The following is a 20,371-nucleotide window of genomic DNA, read 5'->3' on the forward strand; positions in this document are numbered from 1 at the left end:
CCGGGGGATTACGTATACAAGGTACTGGAAAGAGACAAATTCTCCCTTCAGACAAAAACCTCTTTGGCCAATGTGCAGTATTTTTACTGTAATTGAGACAACTTTTTTCTTAGATAAAAGAAACCAGCAGAAAGCTCCATCTTTTCATGCTGCAGTGTGTGTTGCTGAGACAGTGGTTCTTCCCTGTTGCACAGAGATGTTTTAATGGTCAGTCCTTTAAGACTGGAGTGCATTCATATGAATTGTAGTGTAGGCTGAAGAAGTTCCATTAAAACCATGCAAGCAGCAGGTACTGTCAGGGCAGAATATGCACCAGTGCTTCTTCAGCAGCCATTCTGGGACATAGCAGAAAGTGACTGGGAACAGAACATTGTCTTTGGGGACATTTCCCATGACTAGAGTAAGGCAGGCTGTGAGACCACAGCAGCTTTGTGAGGCTCATGATGCTGCTGTCACTGCAGTGCTCCCTGTGGTGTGCTCAGATTCAGTAATGCTGAGACAGGGCTGCTCACCCCTGGTAAGGGGCACTGCAGATTAAGGCATCCCCTGAGCAAATGCTGCAGGACACCTTGAGCAGCTTTGTAGTTAAAAATCTGCAAGGATTGCTGGTGAGCCTTAAGGCACATCAAGAACTGGGCCTTAGAAATAGGTTTAGTCTAGTTGGTCACAAGAGTGAATCCAACCCTTGAATTCTCAATCTAATGACATTTTTCTGGATATAATGGACATAGATAGACACCTGCATGCAGACATCCAAATGGAGAGGCCTTAATCTGAAGTTGAATCATGCCCAGAAAACCTTAAAAGAGAATGAACTGGTGAATTTGAAGAGCTTGACATTGACATTAAAGCTATTTAGGTCACCAAAAGCCAAATCACCCTCCGTATGTGCCTCACTCTGTGTGTATTACCTATCACCTGTACTGGGATAATAATTAATACATGGATACTTTCAGGGTCAAGTTAATAGAGAAAAATTCCAGCTATGTTGGCTTTTTCCAAATATGGGGGATACTGCCTTAAAAGATCTTGAAGCTCTCAGAGGCATTTTCCTTGTTTGGAGGTGTAAGAGTGGGCTGTTTTCCCCCACATACCTGTTGCTGGATGACAGTCTTCCCTGACGTCAGCTGCTGCTCCCACATAGACAGCCCACTGAAATGCCTCAAGAACATGAAATTACAAAATTCTCCTTTAAACTGGTGGCAACTGATGAAATTATAAGCCTCTGAACTTTTCCTCTGGAAGCTGCTGCAGGGTGTGAGAAAGTCTTACTTGCCATGTTGATACTAGAAGCAAAATGTAAGTGGCATTTTCACAGAAACAAGCTTTTTAAAGTAACCTTGTTAGATTGTGAGACCCCATCTTTACAAGAGGAATTTGACTAGGTTCCTGTGGGACTGTGCCTCTACCTCCTGCAGTTCAGTGGACCAACTTCCACTCTTGGTTAAAGCAAGCAGCCACACTGATGGCAATTTAGAGCAGCGTGGCTGAAGATGTCCAGCACATTTGCCAAGACCCATCTGAGCACACAGTGAGCTGGGCAGAGGGAACTGGGTGGGTCTGGGTTGGCTGGTCCTGGCCCAGGTGTGGGCTGGCTCTGCCAGGAGCCAGGCACAGCGAGGTCCTGACACAGCCAAGGTTTCAGAAGAGCTCTGCTGTTCCTGTGTGCCGCTGCTCTGCTCCGTGACGTGTTGGCACAATCAGAGGTAGCGTTTGTGTTTATTTCTGCACCATGTCCTGCTCTTGTTTATGCTCTCTGTTTTCTCAGGTCTGTGAGCTCTAAATCAGACTGCCAGCTACCTGCTAAAAAATCTTGCAGAGGAATCATTTTATCCATTTTCTATTCCACTTCCCTTGGCTACATCCTTAATTATTGTGCAGGAAGCCACATCACCCATAGGTGTATGCCTATCTGTGCAAATTCTCTCTGAGATCCAAATCATTATCATTATTCATAATTACCTGCACTGCTTGATCTAGAGAAACACAGGACAAAGGAGTTATCATTATCTGAGTCACCCACTGAATATTACATCTGAGGTATGAATCTCAACTCACATAAGCCTTGCACCTAACAGTTTTGCATCTGTAATCAATGGCAGATTTCTGAAAACTCCCCTGCCATTCTGCCCAACAAAATTATTTCAGGTCATGGTATGTTCAGTTTTAGTTTTAAATGACATTAAATTAATTTTTTAACTTGTCATGGAGTTTATTAATAATGTATTTTAAAAAACTGGTGGCAGAAGCTGATGGAAGAACACTCATGGTTTTTCAAGAATGTCTCAGTATGGGTGTACAAGTCCAGGAAACAGGGGAATAGCAATAAAAAGGTGCTTTACCACCTCACACCCACCAGAGTGTGAAGGCCAGGGCACTCATGACCCTCCTTCATTCCCTCTATCTCTCCATGGTTACAAAGAGTCCCATCATGAGTCCATTTTATTAATTCTTTGCTCTTCCGTAACTTGAATAGTGCCTTGAACCTTTCCTGACAAATGTCAGGGGTCAGACTTGATGTGTTTTTTACAGGCTCAGCTGCTGTGTTCTGGCAGCACTCACCCTTTGACAAACTGTTTCTGTTGAGGCAGTAATGAGTATCTCATTTGACAAGGAAAATGCAGATTCCCAGCACAGGTATCTTACAGTTCTCTGCTGAGGTGTGGCTGTCTCAAGTTGCATCCCCAGAGCTGAAGAGCAGAGCCCAGGATTTGTCTGTGGCTGTGCCAGTGCCCTGAGCACAGTGAGCTTGTGAGGCACAGGAGCTGCAGCTCAGGGCTTCTTTCTCAAGGGCATGAAGCTCTTCACTGAGCACAGAAATAATGCTCTTCAGCTGCTTAAAACTTTATTGCTGCTCTCTGCTCCCTGTGGATTTATGTTCCAGCACCATATTGTGAATTGTACCTATCTTCAGCTTCAATTAAATTCATGAATGCAATATGGCAAACACAGCCATCCTCTGAAGCCAAGAAAATATCAAGGTATTTTAGGGAACATCCACCTTCCTTTTACTCTGGTACCAACCCTGCTCCTGCAGTAGTACACTGTAGAATTTATTTTATGATATCTAGTTCTGGTTCTTCTAGTGGAGGCTTCAGGGGTTGGCTACAACACAAAATAATGTGTTTTTATGGTGGCCATGTGAAATGCAGATAGATCCTTTTCTGAGGGGTGTTACACTGGGAGGCAGAGCCCTGGAGTGGATCTTCATGAGCTCAAATGTAAGGCTTGTGTGTAACTGATGGCAGGACTGGGACCTGAGGATGGAAATGTGTGAGATTAAAATTGTGTTTCTTAGCTGGCAACACCAAATAATATCATGTTTAAAATCTGGGCTAAGGGAAAATTCACATCATTTCATTCTCTTGGACTGAAATTGGCTTTATGCTTAAAGGGAAGAAGTGTGTTGCTATTACATTTATAATTAATGATAAGCTAATCTTTGTACAAGCATATTTAAAGTGAGCTCTTATTTTGACACATATAAAATTTTATCATTAACATCTTTATATTCCTGACTGACACATGGCTAATAGCGTTGTAGGTAGATTAAGTCTTGAAGCAAGAGAGGAATGTAGCTACAGAATTACACACGTGGTTTTTCATATTCTGATTTTTCACGTCCTCCCTTTATTAGAGGCCTGCCCTTGTGTTCATTTGACTAGATTATAGCAGATAGCAATTACCTTGCTGAAAGGACTCCTGTTTTAGTTTCAGCATGCCCATCTTTCCAGAAGTTTCAAATGTGTTCAGAGTGTTTTCCATGCCTTTTCACTTTGAAAGGTGCTTTTTATTAAAAATAGTAGTTCATAAACACATGATTACAAATGAGCAATAATGAAGACTAGTGCCCACAGTAATCAACTCTTAATGAGTTCATATTAATCTTAATTCATTTTCATTTATAATTTGTCTTAATTATTGAGGTCAGTGACTTTAGGAGGGTGCCACCCTTGAGAGATATTCAGCAGGTATTTTGATGTCCTAGAATGAAACCTATTGCATAGTCTTTATAGTATTTATGGAAATTTGATCTCACAGAAGGCAGACACCTTCTCAATACTAAGGCTTTTTAATGAATTTGTATTATTATAAATTAATTTATATTAATGTTATACAAATAAAACTGTTATTATATTTCCAAAAAAATTTTATACAGCAAGTAAATGCAATCAGCCAGAAAGATTAATTATTCCAATTGAAATACAATGGCTTCAGTTGCATTCTTATTTTAAATAGTTATGCAAGGAAAGCCAGTATACTGCAGAATTAAAGGCTGTGACAATAAAAATGTGTTTATTCAACTGCATGAAATGTAAAATGGTTTGAAGAAAGCTGGGCACTGCCATGTTTTACATGTGGAATTATTTGGAGAGTCCAGTATTTGGGTGACTTAGGGCAAGGGCTGACTACTTCTGTCTGCTCAGACATTTCAAATTCAATCTGTCCCAAAATTTGAGCAGCATGTGGAGTTTTGAACTCTTTTAATATGTGCACTTTGGAATGGATGCTCAGTCTGCAGGTTTATAACATTTTGTCTAAGCTTTTCTCTAGAGGTGGACAATTGAGTTGATGGGAATTTTTAATAATCTCTGCTGGGGCAGAATTTTGCCCAAGGGTGTGCTATTCATCCTGGCAGTATTCTATATGCTCAGCCACTCTTGTAGGAGACAGAATATCACACTCCACATGGTAATTCCTGCTGCCATAGCTCTGGAAGCCTTCACTCTGGTTTGTATCGTAGCTTATGCAATGGCTATTAGATTCCATTTTAAGTGAATTGCATCCTAAATATTGATGCTAGGTATTCCAGCTGCTTGCAGAATTTTTCCATCCTGCCTAAAAAGCAAAAAACCCATGAAACTTCACAGAAGGTGGTTAACACTAAATAAATAGCTTTTAAAAAATCCTGTTATTGCATTGAATGTTTTTCTAGGAATGGAGAGTAAAAGAGTGAAAGATGAAGTAACATCCCAGGGTTGAGTGTTGCTGGTAACAGAAAGGTGCTTGCTTGCTATGGATATGCAAAGCATTTTGTCCATATATGTTATTATTTTTCAGTGAATTAAGAGATCAAATCCAGTCCTGTTGCAATCCTATTGGCAGATATTTTGGGAAAACGAGAACTGCAGGGATACACTGTTCATAGTGGATTCTCTATGTTCAGGATCAATGTTCCTAACCATGTCACTGGTTTAATGATCATCATAAGCCAAGTTAAGTTTGTGCTTCCTTCAGAAAGAGAAGATTCCCTGTCACTTCACTATTTGTCATCCTAATGAATAGGCTTAGGCCATCTACCCCACCAATAACTAATTCTTCCCCTTCCCTTCCCCACAAATCAATCAATCTTTTCTTACAGTCATCAGCCAGATCAGTAGGTGGATTCAGATCACTGCTGAGCCCCCAGGCAGGGAGAGGGCAGTGGGAGAATCCCTTCTTTCTTTGGCTGAAGCCAGCTGTGGGGAGCACTCTGAGGATTGATGGAGGTGCTCCTGGGATGCAGGGATGGCACAGAGCAGCGAGTGGCTGCTGTGGGAGCAGATGGACCAAGGCACGTGACAGCCATGGCACATGAATCCAGGTGGCTTAGTAAATGAGAGACTGAAGTGCAGGGATTCACAAACCAACCAAATAAGCTTTCACATTAAGAATAAGTCATAAGATGCAGGGAGTATATTGGATTTAGGAGGCTGGGTAAGATAATCGCTGAAGAACAGAAAGCCTTTACAGACAGAACAAAAGACATGGAGAATTTTCTTACCAAGATTATTTAATGTGTCAAATATCTGGTCTTCAGAAACACCAAAACTCCATCTAAATAAAGGTAATATGAGGAAGCACATTGGTTTTGACCTTCTTCATTAATTCCTGACCCAAACCCATCTATTCCAATACAATGCCACTAAACTATCCAGTGAGCTCTCAGACTATAAATGAATGAAAATGAATCTGAGACCCTATTATGTGGAAATGTCATTTCTGATAGCATATCCTATTTTTCTTTGAAAATTGGCCCCTATTGCTTTAACATTACAAAGGCAGCTTATTAAGTGGGAGCCATGGGAAATCCTTCCTGGTAGGATTACTAATTATCCGGACTTAAAATGTAACCCTGTTCCAACTTTATTGCTTCTATATGCTTTGGGCTTCTTTTGAAGGTGTCTGTCTTATGAAGGAATGTGTTAAATATTCTGCATTTGCAATTGCCATTTCTTTAAAAAGGAGGTGTTAGTGAAGGTTTTCCTCTACAGTCATCTTTTTAAACAAACATGATTTTCTTCTTGGCATTGTCTTTTTGTGGCAGGAAATGAGCTGCCTTGTGCTCCCCTTTGGGTTTATTTGATACTCCTCTCAGGTGCTTGGCTTGGGCCAGCAAGTCAAGATGGGAACTCCACCAATATGTTAAATACAGAAATTAAACATATCTTGTCATGTGTCACCTTTGGTAGTATCTGATTATAAAAAAATATTACTAAAATATTGTCCATCTGAGTAAACTTCTTTCTCTGTGTAACACAAAGGGTTAGTACGTTATTATGGTGCCAGATTCAGCTCATATTTCACAGTGAAGTAAATCCAGAATCACTTTATTGACACTGATAAAACAGATGGCTAAACCCAAGCTAGACAGAAATGTAATTATATCTGCAGTGTTAGAGGTGAAGGTATGTTATTAAAACACCTCCCTCTTTTCTTTGAATAATGTGTAGGTCTTGCAAAATGTAAGGATTGCACTGATAATATCAAATGTCACTCCAGCTTCTTGATGGGAAAAAGTACATAGTACAAAAGTGAATATGCACAGAACAATGGAGAGCTCCTAATTAGCCATTATAGGATTCTATTAATCTCTTCAATCGACTAAAAGAATTACAGTCGTTTAAGTCTGTTTGCTTTAAGATGGAAAGAAGGCTTAACCAAAGCCTTTGGGCTGACGGTAGCTAAAGCAGAATCAGATTCTGTGCATCTAGCTACATCTGTTGGTTTTCCTGGAGAAGGTCTCAGCCACTGCAGAGTGCTGGGTGTGTTTGCACACATTCTGCCAGAGGCCTGGCAAGCTGCCCGTGGCTAAGCGTGCCTGTACCCAGCTCAAGTGATTTGTGTTCCTGGACAGGAGTTTGGAGTTGGAGGTTATTAATAGAAAAATTCCAGCCCAGATTGCTTCAGCATTTTCCTGTTGCACTGGTTCATGTGATAGGTTCTATCTCCTGTGCAGCTGCTTCCCTGTGCCCATCAGCTGGGGCAGGGTGGGTGTGCAGGGGGACCAGCCACATCCTGCACACTGTGGGTTGCCCATCCCCTCAGGGCTGTGCCTGTCCCATCACAGACCATGCTGGACCTTGTTACCCCACCAGTTTGGAAGCTGGAAACCTTCAACTGTTTTATGAGTTTCTAATGTTTATGGCTCTGATTTTAATCTTTCTGGTGTGCAATAATAGTATTTGCTCCAGCGTGGTTTTCCTGAGTTGATGGGTAGCTTCATCTCCCCCTGACGTAGTGAGCTCATATGTCAACAACACTTCCTTTTTAATTATTTAATGTGTAATTGTTACCCATGTCATCAAATCTGGTAAGAAACTGCACTGAGTTAAGGCTTCTGGAGGGAGTTAGAATGAAAATGCAGAAGAGGAAAAAGGGAGGAGAAGCACTAAAGGACCTTTAACAAGAGAGAAGTGAAGTAGCAATGGCTATAAAGGTGGAGACATACTGCCACCATGCAGTGATGATGATAAAAAGAAAATTAACCACTCTTTGCCATGGATTTCTGGTGCAGACCCATCCTTGAAATTGGTGGGAATTCAATGGACTGGAGAGCATGTTATTTCAAATGTATTTTGTGGCTCACAGATCACAATTAAAGTTAAATTCTGCCTTCTGCAAAATTAGGTTGGACACACTGGTCTGCTGCAGCCAATCCTTTACCTTGGTTGGTCTCAGTTGAGTTAAAACTATGCAAGGAAAAAACCCAAATTATAACTGTGGAGATTACTCACTTCTCTTGTGAGATTTTATGCAATTGCTATCATAGCAAAAGCTATTTTCAAGGAAATCCAGGATGTATGGGTTACTTTTCAGAAGAGAAAATACTGTTTTACAGGTTCTTTCTATAGATTTCTATGATTCTTATAGATCATTCCATTCAAATGTCTTGGCTATGAAAATATTGATATAAATGTTATGAGATTATGATATTCCCAATATTATATAGAATAAATGTTATCACTTAAATATTTTTAAATGCCAGCATTTCTGCAGCCTGCAGCATTTTGCTAAGAAGACCATACACTTGTCAAATGTTTGGAATTCTGTATTATTCAGTAAATGAGCATTTGGTTAATTAAAGTAGCATTACTATACTGTGAGGTGACCAGATTGCAAACATATCTTTAACAATTGGCCCTTGTAAATAAAATAGAAGAGAGCCGATTGAGATCTGAAAATGTCAATAGATGCAAAAGTCACCTTAGAGCATTACCTTATAAAATAAAAGGAGAGAAGTAATGACATGGTCAATATTAACTGCCATCAGCTGGAAAGAAATCAGATTGTCAGGGATCTATAAAATTCTTGCCAAAGTAGAACCTCATTTACGCATACAGATCTTCATACCCTTTGCTAAGAAAAGCGTATGTGACAGCTTAGAGGTTTTAGCTGCCAAAGATCTTTCACTCTGAATACAGTAAATGTCACATCTATTTATTTATCGTTAAATTTTGCTAAGTATCTGTAGAAATATTTGGATTTTTTCTATCATAATGTAGATGTTTAAAAGGAAAAGAATCCAGATTATAATGCAGCTGTAGCACCAAACCATATGTCTTCTAAATGGGAGCAAAAATACACCACTGAATTACTGGGAGTAAACATAACCTAGATGCTATCTTCAGAAGAATATTAAATGGATTATATAAATACAGGGTATTGCCATAAAATCACGCAATCAGACAATAGTAACCATCAGGCAATAGATTATTTTACATGCTGAAAGTAATCACAGTTGTATAGCAATCTGCATTTTCTAAATGCCAGACTGAAAATATTAACTGGTGAATCTTGGCAAGCACAGTTTTTCTGCCAACTGCAGTGGTGGTATTAACAATATCCAGGCCTTTTTTGAGACCTAAATAGAGGAATAAGGCAGCCACCCTACACCCCAGTTTTATTAGAAACTGCCTGGAGTCCCAGGTGCTCAAAACAGTCTTGTTTGTCTTCAGTTTGAGTCTTCAACTTCTTTCTTGTAAGAAGACAAATAAGGGTGATTTACTGGTATATTGGGTGGCACTTGCACTGTGCTGTGCAAGAGCAAATGGTCCAGCGGGATACTCAGTAATATTCAATGTTATGAATAATGTCTGGCATGAGAAAGAACTCAAATCAGAATGGCTGCTGTTTTGCTCAGAAGCAGTGTCATAAGTCCATTTGGATTCTACATTATTGTGTGAAAGGGAAAAAGTTAATAACTTTAATAAGAAAGGCATCTGTGCTGAGTCTGGTAAAACTTACTGGGAATAATTGTCAACTGTATTTTATCATTTGGGTCTTTTTATATAATGTGAAAGGAGAGGAGGTTTCTTCATCACATCCATGGCCATCTTCAAACTGAGCAAGATCTGATTATCCTTGAACTTAAATTGAACTTTGTAAATCAGCATCTCAGGGAACAGGTTCTCACTATTTATAATTGTAGTGCTTAGAACTGGAAATATAATGAAATATTTACCTCAAAACTGGCTATATTTATCAAGATTTCTTATTACAGCACATTGAACTAGCTCTGCCTCTGGGAACTCTGATCTAAATGATATCAAGTGAAGGCTTCCTCTCCTCAAGAGCAACTCTGAGTATTTCTTTTTTTTTTTTTTTTTTTTTTTACAGATGATATGGAAGCAATTCCAGTCAAGCAGTTTGTTAAACACATCAGTGAGCTGTATTCTAATAACCAGCATGGGTTCTCAGAAGACTTTGAGGTACGATTTAATGACCCACCAATAAAATGTTGTTTTCCTAAAGTTAATTGTGTATTAATAATTGGGGACCATGTGACATCTGTGTGAGGCTGTCATGTCAAGTAAATGCAGTGCTCAAATGTATCAGAAGAAACAGGATGATACCAATTTTCTACCAGTTATGAGCAATGTGGGACTGGACATTTACAGATGCTTTCTAACCACCACAGATTTGGTGCCTTTAAGGGGGAGCCCACCTAGGTTTTTATTAAATAGGAAAAGCTGCCTGCAAGCCCCCAGGAGCAACATGAAGATACAGTCATTTTTAACTCTGGGTTTTCTTACAATTATTTTACTCTTCTTGCTCCAGAATTTGCTCCTCTAGGTTGTCTGAAAAGCCACATATTCCTCAAGTGAAATATTGCTTGCAATGTATAAAAGTAGTAGAATTTGGTCTTTGATGAAAACCCAAACTGTGAGTTAGTTTTTTGAACCCTTGTTCATGCACTGTTCAGACAGGAGAGACTGCTATTGAAGTCATTGATTATTTTGTTCCAGTAAAACAAAAGAGAAAGGATTTGGGGTTTAGTTGGTGGTATTTACCTAATGTGACTATTTTAAAATTTTCATCTTGTTACCTGTATAGAACAGATTCTGACCTATAAATATGCTGTCATTTGGAGATAATTCCAATGGAGTGAAAGTAGTTTTCTACCTCAGGGTTACCAAACCCATATTAAGCATGGTAAACATCATAGAGTCTAAGACAGCAGATCAGGCTTTTCTTCTGCCCAGTCTAATCACAGTCCCTGCTGAATGTTTGGAAGTACTGAGAAACAGAAGAAGCCCCAGAAAACCACACGGAGTTGCACTTCTGGCTTCCCCAGGAGCCAAAGTGTGTTTGCCTGCTGCCTGTGAATCAGAGCAGCAGCTCTGCTTACAAACAAGGCACTGAACCAAAATAGGTGGCCTTATATCTACAGCTTCTTTGCTTACTGCACTGTAAAGACAAGATTGTATGCAGGAATTGTTTTTAATGGGATCATTTAAAACGTTTATTGTTGCTGTTTGGTTACTGTCTATAAAGAGTGTCTGCTTTGTCTGATGCCAAAAAAGCGTAGTGTAAGTTAGAAACATTTTGTATTCATGAGGAAGGCAAATGTGTAAGGTGTTAAAGTGATTTAGTTCAATTGACTGCTGGCTGGATGGCTGAGCAGGAATATTGAGGCATTTAACAATGTTGATGGTATTCAGGACAAACATTTATCCTCCAGAGACTAGAATTTGATCAGGATGATCAAATGCGACTCACTCTTCTCAATTATTTATGAATTGCGACCCCAGTGCTATTCATCACAGCTGGGTTTTACACCATTTAATTATTCAAAATAATCAACAACACATCTGTAAACTTGGTCTGGGTTTAAGCAAGCTTTGCTTCAGCTGTCACAAAATCACTGCCGTTAACAAATGTTGGACACCTTCTGCCTGTGTTTTAGCAAAGAAAAACACTGCTCTAATAGCCTTATTTTTTCCCTTCCTCCTGGAGTTCCCTGCTGTGAGTGTTGTGCTGTGGCAGCTAGCTGGAGAGAGTTTTGGCCAATTAGCCCCATTCTGGGGAGCACAGGGTCCCTTCCAAAGGGAAGTTAAACTCCTCCGACTGCACTGCGCACACCAAATTTTCTTGTCCGTGCTGGCTTAAAACTTGGAGCGTCTGCTTTGAAGTCAGGATAGCTACTCCAGAGGTATTGCTCCATAGCTGAGATCTCAGCTTCCTTAATGTAAATGAAATCTCCTGCTAGAGTAAGGAGTAGGAATAGGAACGAGGTGATCTCTCTCTGGGATGAACCAACCAGCTCCCCTTCATTGCTGGTGTTCTGCCCTGCTGAGGCCTCGTGGGCCTGATTTGAAACCCAGGATTTTTCACAGAGCCCATAGGTAAAATGTTTCTGAAGTACCAAACTGACTCAGAGGTCAGAGCCCCAGCTTGGAGAGTGGCTGAGGGACAGTGGAACCCGAGGTTACATTTATTCAGTAGCTGTTGGAGAGACTGCAGTGCAGCTTCTCACATCCAGCCAGATCCAGCCATGGTCCATGGGCTGGACTTGCATCTGCCAGCTATGGGGAAGACTTTGCTAATGTTTTATGGAGAAATAATAAGAGTCCAGATAAAACAGAAAATCCAGGGCTGCTAGCCTTAGGTAGAAGGTACCAGAGCCATAAGATGTCTTCATGCCAGTGGAACTTTTGAAAAGAGGTAATGGATTCTGAAGTCATACAAAAAAATACGGTTTTTTACATCTAAAAGGGGAAGAAAAGAACATGGTGTGGAGATGCTGAAATAATATGATCAATACTGCAGAATAAAGAAATCCTCCCAAAGGTAGACAGTGCATGAGATTTGCTAAAAAAAAAAAAGGGATCAAAAATCTCTTCAGAAATTTCTGTGGCAGGAGGTTTAAGGTAGAAGCTGCACAAGGAAAGACTAAGCTAGGCACATACATACACTGTCCAATGTGGACTGTTAACAGCCTCCACTTGTTTGTTGCTAGATTTTGGTGTCACTTCCTGTGTTTTTGGCAGCATATTTAAGGCTGTGTTAGGTTGTTTTTTACAGGAAGAAGATTCCTTTAAAAGTAAATTGTGTGAATATTCCCTCCCCCTCTTAAATTGAGCTGTAATTACAGCTAAATATTTTGTGAATGTGCTTAGGAAGCATTTTATATGCAGAGGAAAAAAAGGACTTTGCACTCAAAAATCTTCCCTTGAAAAGTACATCTAAAATGAATCTTTATTCCCTTTGGGTAATCGTAGTGCAAGTAGCCAGCTTTATTGTCTGATGATAACTGAGCTTTCTTGTATATACAGAATTTTAAAAATTTCCTTTGAGTCCTGTGAATTTTCAATTTTTGATATAAATTGGAAATACAGAACCCAATTTAATATTGAACAACAAATAGCTTTTTAAAATAAAGATTCTGCATCAGTAGTGCTGGTCTCTGACATAACTCTTTGTATTCAACCTTGGAGTTTATTCAGTGGTAGACTAAAAAAGTTCAGGGAAGCTTTTTGGCTTGCTCTCAGGCAGCACCAGCATTATCTTGCTATGGTGTACAGGATGAGGTACCACATTTTTTTTACAGGGCTACTGGGGCAGGATTTGAGGGCAAGACTGAACAGAGATTGAAAGGCTTCCTGAGCCAGAGATTATATCTATTCCTGATCTAGCCTGAGATTTTCCTGGCACTATTACATTAAACAGTCTTTGATAGACCTTTTTTCCATGAGTTTCTAATTGTCTCTTGAGCCCTTTTAGGCTTCTGATGTCCAAAGCATCCCATTGCAATGAATTCTACAATTTGTTCCACAAGAACAGACTTCCTTTTGATTTTCATTCATATTGAATAACTTCTCTTGGTGCCTCCTACTTTTTGCATTACAAAGTGCATCCCTGTTTACTCCCATGATTCTGTCTGCCTTTATATTCCCCCTTAATAATCAATTTTCAAATCTAAAGAAATCTAAATTATTGACTTCATTTTTTGGAGAAAGCCACTCCAGACTTGAGATGAGTTGTCCCTTCCCTTCAGTACCTTTTTATCTTCTTTACCATAACCTTGTTAAGATGGGAAGACCACAGCAGTGCACAGTATATGGCAGGTGGTTTTAATGCAGAGTTCAGTGACGTTTTCAGTTTTCTATTACTTTTCTCCTTCCTAACCTAGTATTTGGTTTTTAACAACTACTGAGCACTCAGCTGACACCTCCAGAAAACTATTGAGTGTGACCCCAAGGCCTCATCACTGTATGGCAATAGCAAATTGGGAACCTGTCAGCATGTATGTATAGTTAGGGTTGTTTTTCCCCCAAGTACATCACTTTGCATTTATCAACATTGAATTTCATTTGCCATTTTGTCACTTGGCCACTCAGTGCTGCAAGATGGTTCAGCTTCCCTTCACAAACAGCCTTCATTCTAATTATCCTGAAGAATTTGGTATTGTAAACACACTTTGTCTCCTCTGCAGTCCTCTTATGAATAGGTCCCACCAGTGAAAGTTGAACACTGGCAACTCCTGGGCAGGTGAGTCCCACTTCTACCCTGGTAGTGCACAAAGGCAAGTTTTCTTTTTGTTCCAAAACCAGAACAGGTTTTAAGTAATATTTTCTGAGAGGCCTTTTCACACATTTTGGAAATTGATATGCTGCTCTCTTCTAGGCAGCCTGTAGACTTCTTCAGGGACCTCTCCCCAAGGTGTTGAAGGCATTCACTGGCTCTGCTCCTCTATTTCAGTCTTGCAGTTTGTCCCACAGAGAAGTCAGCTATAGTGGGCTGCAGTGCCTAAAACCCCTTCTGGATCTCAATTTAAAAACTGATGTCACATTTGTCATCCTCTATTCCCCTGATAGCCTGACTATATGGGACATGTGCCCTCTAAATTCCTGTATCAAAAAGAGTGTGAAGTGCCACCTCCCACAGCAGAGCTTTTCACTCCCTCCCCCTGGCCAGTTACTGGAATAACACAGTAAGTTTTTTTTGAGTAATCATGTCCTTTTTGCTCTAAGAAAGGAACACTAAGCCAAGAAATCATCTTCCATCCCCAAAGCTAACTGAATTTTTACAGTTTAAGGCAGCATGTGGATTTTTGAGATCAGGGAGTTTTACTTCCCTCCTCTGTAATTCTGGAGTGGGCTGGTCAGTGCTGCTGCAGGAGCAGTTAGGGAGGGGAATGCAATCTCTGCAGACCTCTCCTGCCTGTGGCCGTGTGAGCATAATGATTCATTGCCAATTTGGAGTCTGAACAGGCTCGCTGAACTCAGAGGCAGGCTGTCTAGCTCCCTCATCACATAAATTGAAAATATCTTTATACTCCAGTGGCACCTTCTTCTAAATGGCCTGAAATATAAGAAAATAACATAAATCTATATTTCCAGCAATGTGGCAGGGATTTGCTAATGTTATTCTCATAGTTGCTGCTGCTCAGGGCAGGGGTCACTGGCTCTTTTTAACTGGGGACCTCAGAACGTTAGCCATGGGTTGCATTGAAAACAGATAATGCTGCACTTTCCACACTTCTTGAGATGCTAAAAACCCAGTGCAGTTATCCTGACATCCCTTACAGATTAGACACAGCTCGCACCAGGCACATGCTTATAGCTGCATCTATACCAAGGAATTTGGCAGCAGAAAACGCCATTTCAAAAGCATGCTGCTAGCAGGCAATACTGCATTGGGAATGTTTCATAACCTGGCCCAAAATTGCCTTAATTAGAGGTAGTCTCAGCCTTTGCATTGCTGTACTGAAACCAGAGGGAAGCAGCACTGTGAAGCTGGAGGAGGAAGGATTGCTGCAAAACAGGGCCTTCCTGGAGTTCTCAATTCTTATCTCACTGCCTCACCTACCCTGAGAAGTTGGTGTTGTGAATTAAGAGATGAAGAGAAGCAGTAAAACAAGTTCAGATATCTGGAGTTTCTATTAGTAACCACAGTACCACAGCCATTCCCAAGGTTTGTGACTGGAAGCCCCACTTGGATGAGCCATTGGCTGGGAAATGGAAGGTTTTGGTCAGACTCTGACACATCCACCCCACCATCCTTTCCTCTCTTTTGCATTTTACAGGAGTTTTTAGCTATTGATGTTATTTAGCTAATAACATCTATTGATGTTATTCCTGTGTTGAGTCCTTTTGGTTTGTTTATTTTCACCTCTTTCTAGCTTGTCCCCAACTCACCTCTCTCTCGAGTGCTGTTGGAGAGTTTATACCAGTGCTAAATTATTCTAGAAATCTACACTGTTCCTGGGGGATATCTTCAAACACTATCTGCAGTCTCTGTTGGTATGCTGTCTTCATGTTTGCTGTGATAAAACAAACAGAAAGAGCACTACCACAGAATTCTTGTAATTTGGGATTAAAATAATAGATCAAAACTGATACTGGGGCTGGATGCTTCCATGCTGAAAAATATCAACATTAATATCAAAACACAGCTACGGATCTTCTCAGGTTTAGTTGCTCAGATTAGGATCCTTTCTTTGTTGTGACTCCTCATTGCTATTCATAGGCTTTCACAGTGCAGCCCCTGCCAGGACATCAGCCTGAAGTACTGGGAAACAGCAGCAGCAGTGCTTTGTAAGGCCAAATCAAGAGACAGAGTTCCTGCTCAGCCACTGTAGCAAAAAATCCTGTTCAGAACCTTATACTGCCAGCAAGACACTGGAGCAGTTTGATTTTACACTTAAATGGAAATTCTTTGAAGTTTAGAAGAAACTAATCTGTAACTTGTTTCAGAAAGGCAATTAAAATGGGTCGTTAAACCTCGGTGTATCAAATTCCAATTAGCATTAGCATGGACAATATAATTAAAAGGTAAATTAGCCGTAATAGCATAGACTAGAACACTTCTTACAGTAACTAACAGTCAATTGAAACCATGTACTTTGGTTTCTAGGGTTGTCAATGATTAAGTTGAAAGGACAGAATAAAGCCTGTATCCATTCATCCTGGGACAGTAATGTGTTCTGGGAAGTTAAACATGAGGAGCAGCAGTGTGCAAGCAAGCCATCATTAAAATCAGTGGAGGAGACTAAGCAGGATTAAGGAAAGCCAAAGGAAATATTCTAGACATGAAAAGTTTATGGATGAATTACAAAGTTGGTGAAACAAACACTATCTGTCCTACTCCAAGGTGCCAGTAACAGTTTTGTGCCTGCTGGGAGAGGACTTTGTTTAGGCTGAGCTGCCATGAGCAGCCCTGACCTGGTGACCTGCCTGCAAACGTAGGTTTTAGTAGTAATGCAATCATGGTGATGTTTTCATGCAACTGAAGGACTTGGTAGCCAGTGAGGTTTAGAAATCCCGGGGTGTTCATTGCATAAGCAACAGGAAATGCTGGGAAAGTAAATATGTGATATACATAAATGTGGTAAAATGGCATAATTAAGATGGGGACTTTTGGGGACTTTCTCCAGGGTGTTATTTATTAACACCAGGGTGTCCTCTTCTGCCAAGGGGTAAATAATACTCTGAACAGAGGCACAGATAACAGACTGCAACTAGTCTTGTCTCCTTGCAGCCTTCTGTGCATTGATGAAAGGCAATCAGCTTGGTTTTAATAACAGAGGAATGTTAACTTATGCCTTACTGGCTGGTGGGGAGCCTGTGGTTTAGTAATTTGCTGTTAGGATTTGGAGAGATGAGCCTCAGAGGGTAGGAGAGTGTGGATACCCACCCTCTGCTCTCAACCCCATCTGGGTTTTGGAACAGCCAAACCCAGGCCAGGGTGGAGCTGGAGGATGTTCTCAGTCCCCTTCTCACTGACAGCTTCAGTGTCCCAAAGCCTTGGCTGTGTCCTGGACTGGAGGGGAAGGCTGCAGTCTTTAAAAAGACAAAAATAGCTGAGGTATATTGGCAAGGGGGAAGCTTTTCTGTAACAGTCTCCTTTTGCTATGCTTTTGCATCGTGTAGATATACCCACCATTACAACAGCTTTCCAGAGTATTAAAAGCCATTTAGAATGTTATGTGTTAAGAAAAGCCATTTTCAGATCATCAGCTCTCACAGCATCAGACCTCCTTTTCCACTGCTGTGTTTTTCACCATCTTTGCTTAATCTTCCTCTTCTATTAACGTTCTATTGGCCAGCTGGGAACATGTACAGTCAAGGAAACAGTCACCATCAACATAAAAAGGTTAATTAAAATGATTAACCTCCCCAACAATTCCCTTATGGAAAAATCCTATAGAACTTAATAGAAAATGATACATTTACTGTGTAGTATTTAAACTGTCAGAGAAAATTCCTTAGTCGGGAGGTAATTCCCTATTAAATTCTATAACTTCTCAGAGTATTCTGCACAGAATCTTATTGGATTAATCTGTATTAAATTTTACAGGATTTGGCATAAATTTTTCAACACCAGTAACTTCTAAAAAGAATTTTATAGCGATGCAGGGATGTAGGGTTTGATGTGAGGCTTTTCAGAAGCAGGCAGGGTATTTTTTAGGAGTGACCTGTAACAGTACAGCAGTGATGCTGTGTGATTTCTAAATGAAAATATAGATAAAACAAAATTACATTAAATCAACCTAACATGTAAATATTGCTGCTTTTCCAACCATGACATAGGCTGAACTGATCCTGCCTATTGTGTTATCTGAAATCCCTTGCTATACTGGAGCTGACAGGCAGAATTAGGGGAACAGCACGCTTTAATATGTTTTTTTTTTTTTTTGATAGAAGTGGAACTATGAAAATTCCATTAGGGCCAGCTGAGAGTTTTGCTCGATTCATCTTTGTCTTTGCTCAGCTCATCTCCTTGAGCACAGTATGTTTCTCCCTATGGAGGGCTGGGAAGAGAGAAGCAATTGTTATTTGAGAGTGCCACATGGATGTAAAAGCTATAAAATGTACAAGGTTTTAGTATACTTTGCACTTTCAAAATGTAAATGTTGGGGAAGATATCAAAATTGCTATGCAAGTCCTCGGTGAAATGTCTGCATAATGCTGAACTCCTACATCTGCTGTTTGTATAGCATTTCTTGTGATAATTTTTCTCTGTCACTTAGCTCGTGATCTTTGTAGCAGCTGTGAGCTCCTAATGACTTTGCCTCTTAGGTTCTATACTGTTATTTTTAAAGTCTGAAGTACAAAGTAATTTGGCACTTCCTCACATATCCTGGGGGGAAATTGGTTCTGTTCGGTGCAATTTCTGGGAGTCACAAAATATTTGAATAAATATAATTTCTCCCACAACTTTGTAAACTCCAAATTTTATTTTTTTTTTCTAAAATATGTTTTTAAATTAAGAATATTTATGCTAGTGATAAAGAGGGTTCTCTTTTTCAGGAAGATTATTGTTAAACAGATACTAAAATGGTATATCTTGGAGATTAAACACTCCTGAGTAATTTAGTTTGTAGGGCAGTCTCTGAAGGGTGTTACTCTCTAGGGGAATGGCTGCTTCTCTTTAGAGTCAAAAAAAAGACCCTCCATTGCCCCATTTCAATTGCTCTGTATTCTGTTGTTGAACAGAGTAAGAGGTGGGTTAAAAACTTAAAAATTCCAAGGGAACTGGGTATTTAACCTGCAGCCCCAGCTAGACAGACATCTGCACCTCTGGCTTCATGAGCACCCTGGTCTGTCTCTGCTTTGTAAGTACACATGGATGCAGCCTTCTCTTCACTGGATCAGGGGCTGTTAATCAGCATCCAGGCAGTGGTATTTAAAGCCCTCCTTGTTATCTTCAGAGATCTATCTTATCTATATTTTACAAAAGGCATCTCTCTGCAGAGAACTAGAAAAAGGTCAGTACCAAACTTAAATGTCAGAAACCCCATTTTGAGAGGTTAGAAGCAGATAAGTTGTCTGGCCATCAAAAGTCTTCTGTTGCAATGGTTTTTGTTCTTGGTTTATAACACTGCACTGGCCACTCTTGCATCTGAGGATCCTGTGTTAGCTCCCCAAGGAGAGACAGAGTGGGGCATGGCAGTGCAGAGGGTGATGGGCAGGGGACATCTGGCTCTCAGGGTGCTCATCTGTCCCCAGGCCTGTGGAGAAGAGTGTGACCATGCTCCAGGACAGCTCGGTGTGAGACCACAACATACAGGACAATACTGAAAGGCTTTGTGTTTAACCCAGCAGTTAAAATATTGGTACTTTCCACATGGTTTCTGTGAGCTGTTGCAAAGGGAGAGAAAGCTCAGGGTTTTTTGGACTGACAAATTTTCCATTTGAATAATCTTTCTGCCTAGGAAGTGCAGCGCTGTACAGCTGACATGAACATCACTGCAGAGCATTCCAACCATCCCGACAACAAGCACAAGAACAGATACATCAACATCCTGGCCTGTAAGTAAGCACTGGCCTAAGCACAATGAATAACCCAAAAGGGCACTCTCCTCCTGCAGTGTGTGTGTGTGACTGGGACAGGCAGATGGCCCCAGGCTACATTACACAGGATGTAATAATACACATGTGAAAGTGTGGCTGGGAGATCCTTTCCCCATTAAAGGCAGTGTATGTTTTGGCTTCTCCGGGGCCAGGATTTCACTCCAGCTTTTGTTTTGAAATGTTTCACAGCTTGAATGTCCAAGCATAGTTGTAGAAGTTTGGTATGAAATTTTGCAGAGGAATAACTGGGATAAATTGATGATCAGAGCTCTCCTGCCTGCTAATGCCTGAAAACTGGCCTAGGGGGAGTGCATAGAGGAGCAAAGAGTTTTACTGATGATTCCTGGGATTACTCTGCAGTCCCAAAGGTGCTAAATCTTACAGAGTGTATCTGCTATATTTCAAACTGCTTTAGCTCTGTGTAGGATTTGGACAAATAGTGATCTTTGTAGCACAGAGCAGGCTTTGCCTGTATCCCTCTGAGAACTGCAAATCTGGACTCTGCCCTGGAATGCAAATTATCTGGGATG

At 40.4% G+C, this 20,371-nt stretch overlaps 1 protein-coding gene across 1 annotated transcript in view; it reads left to right on the forward strand.

Moving 5' to 3' along the window:
* Window positions 1–20,371, forward strand: part of PTPRG (protein tyrosine phosphatase receptor type G) — a 391,106-nt gene that overhangs the window by 350,602 nt on the left and 20,133 nt on the right. The window contains exons 15-16 of the mRNA XM_021537228.3: window positions 9,880–9,971; window positions 19,703–19,799. Of these exons, the coding sequence (XP_021392903.3) occupies window positions 9,880–9,971; window positions 19,703–19,799 (189 nt within the window). The remainder of the gene's footprint in view (window positions 1–9,879; window positions 9,972–19,702; window positions 19,800–20,371) is intronic.

This window comes from Lonchura striata, chromosome 12, assembly GCF_046129695.1.
Source record: "Lonchura striata isolate bLonStr1 chromosome 12, bLonStr1.mat, whole genome shotgun sequence".
NCBI lineage: Eukaryota > Metazoa > Chordata > Aves > Passeriformes > Estrildidae > Lonchura > Lonchura striata.